Genomic DNA, 12,595 nt, shown 5'->3' on the forward strand with positions numbered 1-12,595 from the left:
TAAAACCATGAATGGTGCCCCTCATGGCTACCTTCAGAGCCCAGGGCCAGAGAAAGAAGAAGAGTCACCTGAAAATAATCTATCCCTTGGAAAGCTCATCCCTGAATAACACCTCCGCACCTCCTCCTGCACCAGCTGTAGGACCAGCCCACATCTGTCCAGTGACATCCATGGCCATTGTCCTGCTGGATTCCATTGAAGCCCCAAGGCACAGTTGAGGCAGGACTTGATGTTACCCCATTGTATAGATTGGGCAACTGAGCCTTCGGGAGCTGAACCTACCTCAGGGCAGAGCTGAGGCCTCCCATCCCCAAGTGTCCTGCAGTTTCCAGAGCCTTCCCCTCCCCTTCCACTCCTACCACCCCACACAGCCACAGTCCTCAGAACCGCAGGTGGCACTCTGGGCACCCAACACCCCTGTGAATGCAGGTGAGGGAGGTTCGGGCCATGATCAGGTGCAGAGAGTGGGGGGCTGTGACTTTCGGTCGAGTCTCCCTGGTTAATCTTCCAGGGACATCACTGTGTGTCACAGAGTCTGAGTTGCACGGGTCATGGACAAATCGCAGTAACTCTCTCTTCTCTTGTGTGTGTGTGTGTGTGTGTGTGTGTGTGTGTCTGCGTGTGTGCTTTCATCAAGTAGAAGAGCGTGAATTTCCCTCGGCGGCCGCTGTTCTCCATCCCGGGACCAAAGGGGAGAAGGGACCCGACAGAGCTGCCCAAGGCTCCAGCGTGGCTTCTTGAGAGCTGGGACCAGGGATGATTGGGCCGTGCATACAGATGTCTCTAGCCTCCAACCGTTCGCATAGCACACAGGGGACTCGTGGGTGGCCACTTGCCACTGCCAACTGAAACAGTATGATGGCGACATCGACGTCCTTCATGACGTTTCCACGACAGACATTCAGGCAGAAAGTGCCGGTGCGTTTTCTGTCTTCAAAGTAGAGGGCCATGCCTCACCAATGTGAATAGTTTGGGCCCCGATGACCTGCTCTGAGTCCACTCGCAGCCAGTGACACTTGCAAAAAAAAAAAAAAAAAAAAAAAAAAACCACCTCCCAAAGCCCATCTTGGGTTTGGTTTCCGTAACTCTTGACCAATGTGGCCAAAGCCAGACGCCTCCTTGGGACACTTGGATTATTCATAAATGCAGCCTGCCCCAACCCTCCCTGAATAGCATCTGAAGTCTCTGTGGAGGTCATGGATCCTGAACAAAGTGTCAAGGGCACCAAGAAGGCTGAGGGAAGTCCCCGGAAGCGGCTGACCAAAGGAGAGGCCGTGCAGGCCAGCGTTGCGTCCAGCACCCCATACCCAGGCAGCAGCACAGCCGCCACCCAAGAGGGCCCCCTCCAAGAGCTCCTAGCCCCGCAGCCCTTCCCGGGCCCCCCGTCGGTTCTTAGGGAAGGCTCTCAGGAGAAAACCGGCCAGCAGCAGAAGCCCTCCAAGAGGTCCTCCATTGACACCTCCGTCCCCATCTCGCAGCTTCCGCAGCACCCTCTGACACCAGCATTCATGTCGCCTGGCAAACCGGAGCATCTCCTGGAGGGGTCCACGTGGCAGCTGGTGGACCCCATGAGACCCGGACCCTCAAGCTCCTTCGTGACCCCTGGGCTCCATCCACCAAGCCAGCTCCTCCCCTCCCATGCTTCCATCATCCCCCCCGAGGACCTGCCTGGCATCCCCAAAGTCTTCGTGCCCCGTCCCTCCCAGGTGTCCCTGAAGCCCCCAGAAGAGGCGCACAAGAAGGAGAGGAAACCGCAGAAGCCGGGCAAGTACATATGCCAGTACTGCAGCCGGCCCTGCGCCAAGCCCAGTGTGCTCCAGAAGCATATCCGCTCGCACACGGGCGAGCGGCCCTACCCCTGCGGCCCCTGCGGCTTCTCCTTCAAGACCAAGAGTAACCTGTACAAGCACAGGAAGTCCCATGCTCACCGCATCAAGGCCGGCCTGGCCTCGGGAGTGGGTGGCGAGATGTACCCCCCGGGGCTGGAGATGGAGAGGATCCCCGGGGAGGAGTTCGAGGAGCCCACCGAGGGGGAAAGCACAGACTCGGAGGACGAAACAGGCACCGCGTCCGCCCACCCCGCAGAGCTCTCCCCCAGGCCCAAGCACCCGCTCCTGTCCAGCGGATTGTACAGCTCCGGGAGCCAGGGCTCCAGCCACGATCGCTGCTCCCTGTCCCAGTCCAGCTCGGCCCCGTCGCTCGAGGACCCCGCTCCATTCACGGAACCCTCATCCGAACACCCCCTGAGCCAGAAACCCGAAGACACCCACACCATAAAGCAGAAGCTGGCCCTCCGCCTGAGTGAGAGGAAGAAGGTGATGGACGAGCAGGCGTTTCTGAGCCCGGGCAGCAAAGGGAGCACAGAATCTGGGTATTTCTCCCGCTCTGAGAGCGCCGAGCAGCAGGTCAGCCCCCCGAACACCAACGCCAGGTCCTACGCCGAGATCATCTTTGGCAAGTGCGGGCGGATCGGGCAGCGGACGGCCATGCTGACGGCCACCTCCACCCAGCCCCTCCTGCCCCTGTCCTCCGAAGACAAGCCCAGCCTGGTGCCTTTGTCTGTGCCCCGGACGCAGGTCATTGAGCACATCACCAAGCTCATCACCATCAACGAGGCCGTGGTGGACACCAGCGAGATCGACAGCGTGAAGCCAAGGAGGAGCTCGCTGTCCAGGCGCAGCAGCATGGAGTCCCCCAAATCCAGCCTCTACCGGGAGCCCCTGTCGTCCCACGGCGACAAGACAAGCAAGCCCGAACAATCACTGCTGAGCCTCCAGCACCCGCCCAGCACCACCCCCCCTGTGCCTCTGCTGAGAAGCCACTCAATGCCTTCTGCCACCTGCACCCTCAGTACCCCCCACCACACCTTCCGAGGTAGCTACTCCTTCGACGACCACATCACCGACTCTGAAGCCCTGAGCCGCAGCAGTCACGTGTTTACCTCCCACCCCCGGATGCTCAAGCGCCAGCCGGCCATCGAACTACCTTTGGGAGGGGAGTACAGTTCCGAGGAGCCGGGGCCCAGTAGCAAAGACGCGGCCTCCAAAGCCTCAGACGAGCCAGAAACCAAGGAAAGCGAACTCACCAAAAAGACCAAGAAGGGTTTGAAAACGAAAGGGGTGATCTATGAATGTAACATATGTGGTGCTCGGTACAAGAAACGGGACAACTACGAGGCCCATAGGAAGTACTACTGCTCGGAGCTTCAGATCACGAAGCCCATCCCTGCGGGTGCTCACACGTCCCCAGAAGCTGAAAAGAGTCAGGCCGAGCACGAGCCCTGGCCCCAGATGATGCATTATAAACTGGGGACCACCTTGGAGCTCACTCCGCTGAGGAAGAGGAGGAAAGAGAAGAGCCTTGGGGATGAGGAGGAGCCACCTGCCTTTGAGTCCACCAAAAGTCAGTTTGGCGGCCCCGGACCGTCCGAGGCTGCTCGGAACCTTCCCCTGGAGTCCACCAAGTCACCAGCAGAACCGAGTAAGTCAGTGCCCTCCCTGGAGGGACCCACGGGCTTCCAGCCAAGGACTCCCAAGCCAGGGTCTGGTCTAGAGTCTGGGAAGGAGAGGAGAACCATATCCAAAGAAATTTCTGTCATCCAGCACACCAGCTCCTTCGAGAAGTCCGACTCTCTGGAGCAGCCCAGTGGCTTGGAAGGGGAAGACAAGCCCCCAGGCCCATTCTCCTCTCCCCCACCCGCCCCGCACGGACGCTCGGCCCACTCCCTACAGCCCAGGCTGGTCCGCCAGCCCAACATTCAGGTCCCCGAGATCCTGGTGACCGAGGAGCCCGACCGGCCAGACACGGAGCCCGAGCCGCCCCCTAAGGAACCCGAGAAGACGGAGGAATTCCAGTGGCCCCAGCGCAGCCAGACACTTGCCCAGCTCCCGGCCGAGAAGCTGCCGCCCAAGAAGAAGAGGCTGCGCCTGGCGGAGATGGCCCAGTCGTCGGGGGAGTCCAGCTTTGAGTCTTCTGCACCCCTGTCTCGCAGCCCTAGCCAGGAGAGCAGTGTCTCTCTGAGCGGGTCCAGCCGCTCTGCCTCCTTCGAGAGGGATGACCACGGAAAAGCTGAGGCCCCCGGGCTCTCGTCTGACCCACGCCCCAAACCCTTGGGCACCCACATGCTGACCGTCCCCAGCCACCACCCGCATGCCCGAGAGATGCGGAGGTCAGCCTCAGAGCAGAGCCCCAACATTTCCCATTCTGCCCATATGACCGAGACACGCAGCAAATCATTCGACTACGGCAGCTTGTCCTTGACAGGCCCTTCCGGGCCAGCCCCGGCGGCTCCAGCAGCCCCGGCCACCCCGGCCGCCCCGCCAGAGAGAAGGAAGTGCTTTTTGGTGAGACAGGCCTCTCTGAGCAGGCCTCCAGAGACCGAGCCGGAGGGCACCCCCAAGGGAAGACAGGAGAGCGAGGAACCAAAGCCCTCATGCAGTAAGCCTTCCACCAAGAGCTCTTTGCCCCAGATTTCCTCAGCGGCCACCTCGCACAGCGGGCACCCGGGAGGCAAGAGCCAGGTGCAGGACAGACCCCCACTGGGGTCCACTCCGCCCTACACAGAAGCCCTGCAGGTGTTCCATCACCCCATTGCCCAGCTCCCCTTGCACGAGAAGCCGTACCTGCCCCCACCCGTCTCTCTTTTCTCCTTCCAGCACCTCTTGCAGCATGAGCCAGGACAGTCTTCAGAATTCTTCTCCACCCAGGCCATGTCCAGCCTCCTCTCTGCACCGTACTCCATGCCCCCGCTTCCCCCTACCCTATTTCAAGCCCCGCCACTTCCTCTCCAGCCTACGGTTCTGCACCCAGGCCAGCTCCACCTCCCCCAGCTCATGCCTCACCCAGCCAGCATCCCCTTCCGGCAGCCCCCTTCATTTCTCCCTGTGCCGTACCCTGCCTCGTCGGCGCTCTCTTCTGGATTTTTCCTGCCTCTGCAATCCCAATTCCCACTTCCGCTCCCTGGCGATGTGGAAAGCCATCTGCCCCAGATCAAAACCAGCGTAGCCCCGCTGGCGACAGGAACCACCGGCCTCTCCCCCAGCACAGAGTACAGCAGTGACATCCCACTTCCCCCCGTGGCTCCCCCAGCCAGCTGCTCGGCACCCACCTCAGCCCCTCCGCTGACCCTGCCTGCCTGTCCAGACACCATGGTGTCCCTGGTTGTGCCCGTCCGCATTCAGACCAACATGCCATCCTATGGGAGTGCCATGTACACCACCCTCTCCCAGATCCTGGTCACCCAGTCCCAAGGCAGCTCAGCAACTGTGACTCTTCCTAAGTACGAGGAGCCCCCATGCAAAGGGACGACTGTGTGTGGGACAGATGTGTACGAGGCTGGGCCTGGATTGGCCAGGGTAAGTGAAGAGCAGAGCAGAGGTTTCCCGACTCCATACTTGAGAGTGCCTGTGACATTTCCTGAAAGAAAAGGCACTTCCCTATCATCGGAGAGTGTCTTGAGCCTGGAGGGGAGCTCTTCAACGGTGGGGGGGAGCAAACGCGTCCTTTCACCAGCTGGCAGCCTTGAACTCACCATGGAGACCCAGCAGCAAAAAAGGGTGAAGGAAGAGGAGGCTTCCAAGGCAGATGAAAAACTCGAGCTGGTAAAGCCGTGCAGTGTGGTGCTGACCAGCACGGAGGATGGCAAGAGGCCAGAGAAATCCCACTTGGGCAGCCAGGGCCAGGGCAGGAGGGAGCTGGAAATGGTGTCCAGCCTATCCTCAGATCCATCGGACCCCAAGGAAATGACTCCCCTTCCTCACTCCTCACTGCCCCATGTGACGGCCCCAGGCTCAGAGGCTTTGAAGGAATACGCCCAGCCATCTGGTAAGCCTCACCGGAGAGGGCTGCCCCCACTGAGTGTGAAGAAAGAAGATTCCAAGGAACAACCTGACCTCCCTCCACTGGCACCTTCCAGCTCGCTGCCTCTGTCAGAAACGTCCCCAAGACCAGCCAAGCCGCAAGAAGGTACGGACTCAAAGAAGGTACTGCAGTTCCCCAGCCTTCACACGACCACTAATGTCAGTTGGTGCTATTTAAACTACATTAAGCCAAATCACATCCAGCATGCAGATAGGAGGTCCTCTGTTTACGCTGGTTGGTGCATAAGTTTGTACAACCCCAACCTTCCGGGGGTTTCCACTAAAGCTGCTTTGTCCCTCCTGAGGTCTAAGCAGAAGGTGAGCAAAGAAACATACACCATGGCCACAGCTCCGCATCCTGAGACAGGAAGGCTTGTGCCATCCAGCTCCCGCAAGCCCCGCATGACAGAGGTAAGTCAGCCTTGTTCTTCCCGCTGATTTGGCAAGCCTCTGCTGAGCTTTTAAGGCCACGTCCCCCTCAGGGTCCGTTTACGTAACTAGAGCCAGATGACTGTGCAGATTTCCTCTCCGTCCACTGTGACTGGCCACCTCAGAAGGAAAAATGTATTTATTGGGTTTCTTTGTCGGTGTGTTCCTCACATCACTAGACTAGATACATCTCAGTAAAGTGAGCTTTGAGGTGATCCTGCATCCCCATTAGCTGCTATCATAAAATCAAAGACGCCATCTGAGCCATGAAAAAAAACTCTCCAAAAGACTGTGTAGGAAAATTTGGCTGATAGGAAAGCCTGCAGCAATTTCAGAATTTTATGCCACCCCACAAGTTCTGTTAGCCTTTTCTTGCTTTTCTTATTCTCCACACCCACTATTTCCATTCTCTGGTACCACTCAAAATCTTCTCGTACCCGAGTTTCTAGAATGTGACACAAGAAGCTCCCAAAATACCCACTCTTTCCCTCCTATGAGTGGGATAGCCCACAGAGCTCGACTGCCATGTTCCTCATCACCAGTAGGGGTAAGAGCACTCACAGCCTGACCCATCTGTGCTGTGTGGGAACACCTGGCCCTGACTGAGGGCTTGTCACATGCACCCTCCAGGGCCTCTAGCCCGAGGCTGCTCTGGGAGCCATAGAGTAACTGACCCCTGCAAGTTCAGGAAGTTTGAAATTTGATCATTCCAGCTTTGCTTCAGATACATGACACCCCCGTACCCTGAGAAGGCTGGCCTGGGCATCCAGGCCATGCGATGTTATGCCGACTTGGTGTTTGTGGAGTAAGAGTTGAGCTTGTTGCTTGAGTACCCTCAGTGTGCCAAGTACTGTGCCAAATCCATTAAGTGCTTGTCCCTACCTGCAAGGCAGCAGTACCATCTCCCATTTATAGAGGAGAGACCCAAGGGTCAGAGGGTGAGAGATGTCAAGGTCACACAGCAGGTAACGGGCACACCGAGAATTTGAACTTAGACCTGTCTGACTCCAGATGATTGATTTTTCTTCTTGCAATTATTTGAGGAAAGAAAACCGTAAAAGTGACTGCAGATTTTTAAATGTTCAACAATGTGTTTTCAGACCAGACACTTTGATCAAATCAGGCATAAATCCACTAAACTAAATTCATATCTCAGATACATGAACAAAGCTGTGTTCAGGGGCACCTCCTATATTCGTTTCCTCCCTTTTATCACCGAGTGCCTTTTGTGCTCAGAATTTGTCCTTGGCTCAGCTGACTCTTCACAGGATCGTTTCCCACATATGTTCTCTGAATATCCTTGTCAGTCTACAGGCATCCCTAGACGAGATGTCCACTTTTGCTGTAAACATCATGACCAATGTGCTCTCCATTGTGTCCTACTGGTGATGCCCACGATACTGTTGTAATTATATTCACACTTATGACTTCTTGTGCCCCTGCTGTGGGCCAAGTAGTGTGGAACTTTACTTTCATCCTCACAACCACCTTGAAAGGGTACTATATCACCATTTTATGGAGGAGAAGGCCAATTCACAGAGATGTTAGGTAGCCTGTACACGGGTGCGCAGTTAATAAATGGCAGAGCCCGGATTCAAACCTAGACCTCGCCTTGAAGCCCTTTCAAATGATCTGGACTGCCTCTCTGTTTTAATGACTATACACTAAAAGGCCATTTTTAAAAAAGGAAGAGTTAATTTAGCTTAATCGAGTTGGGGAATCTTTTGTTTAAAATACTGCTTTCAAAATAAAATAAAATACTGCTTTCATAAAATGAGCTGAAACCTACAAACTTTTCCTTGGAATAATTCATTTGATTCACTGGCCTGTTTCCTACCAGAAGTGCACCAATCCAGTGCCTTAACATAACTGCATGGCCCATGGCTTTATGCCTTCCCACATTCATGCCTCTATCTCTGGCCTCTGCTTGCATATCTCCAGTGATGGGGAGCTCACTACCTCTTGGTACAACACAACCCATCTTTGGGCAGTGCCTTTAAAAAGTTCTTTACTGAGTTTGTCATCTTGTAGCTTCCATTGTTTGTTAGTAGCTCTGAAAAGGCCCTTTAGGCTATCTTAGCATTTTAAAAATCTTCCAAACTGTCTTCATGTAGTTCTAGGCTACTCTATCAGGATTGAGTTGGGTCACAGGTAGTTTTTTCCCATATATAAGGCCTGAAGAGGGCAGCCCCAGTTGCGCAGCGGTTTAGCGCTGCCTGCAGCCCGGGGTGTGATCCTGGAGACCCGGGATCGAGTCCCACATCAGGCTTGTTGCATGGAGCCTACTTCTCCCTCTGCCTGTGTCTCTGCCTCTCTCTCTCTCTCTCTCTCTGTGTGTGTCTCTATGAATAAATAAATAAAATCTTTAAAAAAATATATAAGGCCTGAAGAAACCGAAGCTTATTACAAACATCACTTTGAAGCCACATTACATTCCTCAATTTCTCCTGCTTTTTTTTTCTCCTTGGGGATCATTTTTGACAACCACATACTGCAAACAGATTGAAAACTAGGACTCCAGTGCCAAATTACCCCGATTTGAATCCCACTACCTCACTTACTAGCAGTGTGACCTTGGGCCAGTTACCTCTTCCATCTGTGCCTTGGTTTCCTCATCTATAAACTGGAGATATTAAAAATAGCTCACAGGGCTGTGAAGATAACTGAGTTAAAATATACAAAGTGTGTTTAGAATAGTGCTTGGCACGCTGGCACTCAATAATCATTTTTACAATTCAAAGACAATCATATTATTGTCTTTAAAAGCCAACATGGATTCCTGGTCCCCCACCCTGCCCCCCACTCAGTTCCAACAGCGTTTCCTGATAGAGTAGTGTGTTGCTGCCCAAACCAGCCTCATCTAGCTTTGCCCAGACATTACAGCTGGTGGTGAGAGAGAAGTCATCCATCAGCCTATGGAAGGCCCCTTGGTCATTCCACAGATGGCCCAGATGAGATAGTAAAAACAGCATGCTCTGGAAATCCATGGGCATTGCACAAAGTCCATTGCCTCCTGCCAAGGCAGCAATCCGTGGCCTCACTTGGTTTGCACTCCTCATCTCCAATTCTGAAGAAACTGTGTGAGTGGGGTGGGAGGGCACTGAGTCATAGTTGTTGGCCCTGGAATGGATCTTCAAGATAATCTAAATCCCCTCAGAGATGAACTAATCCCAGAGAGAGAAACAATCCACCCAAGGGTGGCTCAGCACGCAGTGGTGGCCTATGTGGTGCTAAGAATCAGATCCCCTGATTCCCAACCAGCTACCTTTCTGCTCAGCTCAACCCACCTGCATAGGGACAGACATGACGGCTGGCACAGGAACCGGTGGTTTAGATTATCTCTGCACCGGGAGACGTGGTTGCTTTCTCCCACTGGCTGTAAACGTGACCTTAATTGGCAGTGGTGTGAAGTAGGATGTAGGATGAGAATCTCACTCTGGGCACTGTTGGCCCCAGCCCCCAGCCCTGCATCACAGCTCCCTATTCAAAGGTGGGCCCACTTGCTGCTGCCATCAGAGGGTCTAGATGGCAGCATGAGCCAGCTCTCCTGAGCCAGCTCTCACCACTGAGGCCCATAGCTCTGTAGAGCATGGGTTCCCTTAGACTACCAGCCAGAGCCTGCACACCCCCGTCCAGGTGCGTGGCCATCAGTGAGACGCACAGCCTTGGTCAGGGCCCTCAGGAGACCCGCACTCTGCTCCAGGCAGTGCCCTTCACTTGCAGAGTGACCTTGATTTCCTGATCTATAAGACAGAATTGGAGCAGTTAATCTCCGGGGTAGAGTCTTCATTTATGTGCGCAACATCACTCACGCTAGCTTCTCTGAGGCAGGCTCTGCTTTGGGTGCTGGTGTGACCAAGGACACCCAAGATGAGGACCTGTCCCCGGAAGGTTCTAGGCTAGTGTGAAAGGGAAAGCAACAAAGCTTTTGTGGGAAGGCCTGGTCCTCCCAGGAGAAAGTCCTGGTGGGAGCCCCCATTTCGACACAGCTAACCAGGTGGCCTTGCAGGAGGGTCTTCACCTGTCCGGGGGTCCATTTCCTTCCTTCCGCAAACCGCAGCTTCTAGCCCCTCTTCACAGGGTAGAGGGAAGTGTACGTGAGCCAGGCACAGCGGAGAGTAAGCATGCAATGCCATCGAGGGCGCCGTCCCATTGCTCCCGTTTAACAGCAGTGATTTTGTCGTTCCTGCGGTGGGCCAGGTTCACCTCCCTTCGCTGGTTTCCTCGGAAGGCCAGAAAGATCTAGCTAGAGTGCAGAAGGAAGAAGAGAAGCGAGGCAAGCCGGAGGAGGATGCTCCTGCCTCCAAAAGAGGGGAGCCAGCGAGGATCAAAATCTTCGAAGGAGGGTAAGAATCATGTTTGGTTTGCAATGTTTGCTTCTGCTTCCTGTGGAGTGAGAGCCAGTCCCGTCTGCGCCGAGGCGGGCAGCGCCTCCCCGGGCAGGGCCCGCAGGTGCTTTCCGGCAGATGCCACCTTCGTGGGACTCGCAGGCCATCTGTGTTCGGAGCACCGGGCTCCCTGGCAGGGGATGGGAAGCTGAGGCCTGCAGCAGTCTGGGTCTTTCTTCAGCCTCTCCTTGCCTCAGACGTTGGCCGCGGGTTTCTAGTCGCTGCATTGGGGCGGATAGTGCGTCCCCTCGGTCCTGTCCGGACTGCCACCTACCTTGGTGCACGTTTCCCAAAGAATCACCTCTGTCCTGCCCAAGCGGCCATGTGGACGTGCCTGGTGGCCCACAGGGGACTCGGGCCCTGCCCACAGGCTGTCTGCAGGGCTCATGATGAACGCGCTGCCCACTCCAGCTGTCTACACCGGTCCCAGGCTCGTTGGTAACTATTTGGAATATCATCCCTGGATTTTTACCGTTGGCACTTATCTTTGAAAACTTAATGATCTGAACATCTGACACCTCACTCTGGGGGGCCCTCTGGGCTTCAGCAGGGTGCCTTGTTTCAGACTTGCTTTGTGGAAGTTTTGTGCAAGCTGTGTTCTGTGTGACCACGTGTTTGCTCCCTGAGATGTGGGTGTCTGTAAGCAGAGCCTGTGGTGTCTGTCTCAGGGTCCTGTGTCTGTGTCCCCAGTGTGATCAATGCAGCCCTCATCCTACCCGGTCCCAAGGGACGATAGCATGAGGGGAAACCTCCCTCCCGTGGAGGATAGTCCTCGTGAGCACCAGCCAACATGGGGTGTCACTGGGGGGGGCCTGCCATCCTCTAGCGCCTGCGGGTGCCTGACTCACAAGGTCAAAGCAGGAGGTGCTGAGTTCCTCTGTTAGTTGGGGACAGCAGAGGTGGCCAAGCTCCCCAGAGCCACCAGAGGGCATCTTCTGGGGGCAGTGAGGAGCTTGGGCTCTCAGGAGCGGGGGCATTTGGCAACAAAACTTGGGGAGTTGGGTTGTCACAGTGACGTGGGAGGGAGTCAGAATGGCAAAAAAAAATGCAATGGTGGGGATACCACCGTCTAGGGGAGAAGCATCCCCTACAGGGGAGTTCCAGTAGCGGCTCCATTGAGAACCACTAGACCAAAGGTTTTTCAAAATACCCTCTTTCCAACTGGAGAAGGACCAGTTTGTCTCCTGCTATTTGAACGGAGCGCCCTCTTGTGTCTCCGTGTTCTCACATCACTGGCTACGTAAGAGGCCCCCTAAGACTTCGTCCAAGGATTGATGCGTCTGGTCACAGCAACTTGCGTCCTCTCCTCGTGCTTCCAGAACTGTCTGTGAGGCCCCGAGGGGCTGCTGAGAGATAGCTGGTGTGCAGGAAGAGGTTTGCTTCTTCCCTGAGAAGCCGCTGCCTGCAGACTGAGATCGGGTCCCCCAGGCGGCCCTCTGCTGCCCTGGTTTCCCCGGGAGGCCTGAGTGGGGGCAGGGAAGCTGGCAGGAGCCTCTACCCCCGCCCCCCCGAGAGTTCACAGCTCCAGGCACCTGCTAGAAGCTCTGCCTCATGATCTGCCTTCAGCTGCAATGCCAAAGGTTACACCTGAGTCCCCTTCTCTTCCTACAGCCTGGGCGTTGTGCTTGCGCACATACACACACACACACACCTGCCGCCCCACTGTCCCGCCCAGGTTGCCGCTTAGTCAGTCCCACCTGCTCTGTTCCAGAATCTCTGCTTGCCATTGCCAGTTGGAACACTTCAGGGCCGTGTAATGTCACCCATCAGATTCTCTTCTCCTGCAGCCCAGCTGTCCCATCTGGGCTCCTGCTGCACCTCCCACCCCAGCTTCTGACGACCCCTCTCTAGTCGTGGTCACCTGGGGGCTGGTATCTGTCACCAGGAGTGCTTGGAAACTTGGAGGAGAATTATGTTTGG

The 12,595-nt window shown here is 55.6% G+C and overlaps 1 protein-coding gene across 10 annotated transcripts in view; it reads left to right on the forward strand.

Annotated features, from left to right (window-relative positions):
- The window catches only part of HIVEP3 (HIVEP zinc finger 3), a 457,232-nt gene that overhangs the window by 395,620 nt on the left and 49,017 nt on the right, over positions 1 to 12,595 (forward strand). For all 10 annotated transcript variants that reach the window (XM_077844481.1, XM_077844477.1, XM_077844478.1 and 7 more), the window contains 2 exons: positions 641 to 6,269; positions 10,488 to 10,633. In XM_077844481.1, the coding sequence (XP_077700607.1) occupies positions 1,197 to 6,269; positions 10,488 to 10,633 (5,219 nt within the window). In that variant the 5' untranslated portion in view covers positions 641 to 1,196. The remainder of the gene's footprint in view (positions 1 to 640; positions 6,270 to 10,487; positions 10,634 to 12,595) is intronic.

This window comes from Canis aureus, chromosome 13, assembly GCF_053574225.1.
Source record: "Canis aureus isolate CA01 chromosome 13, VMU_Caureus_v.1.0, whole genome shotgun sequence".
NCBI lineage: Eukaryota > Metazoa > Chordata > Mammalia > Carnivora > Canidae > Canis > Canis aureus.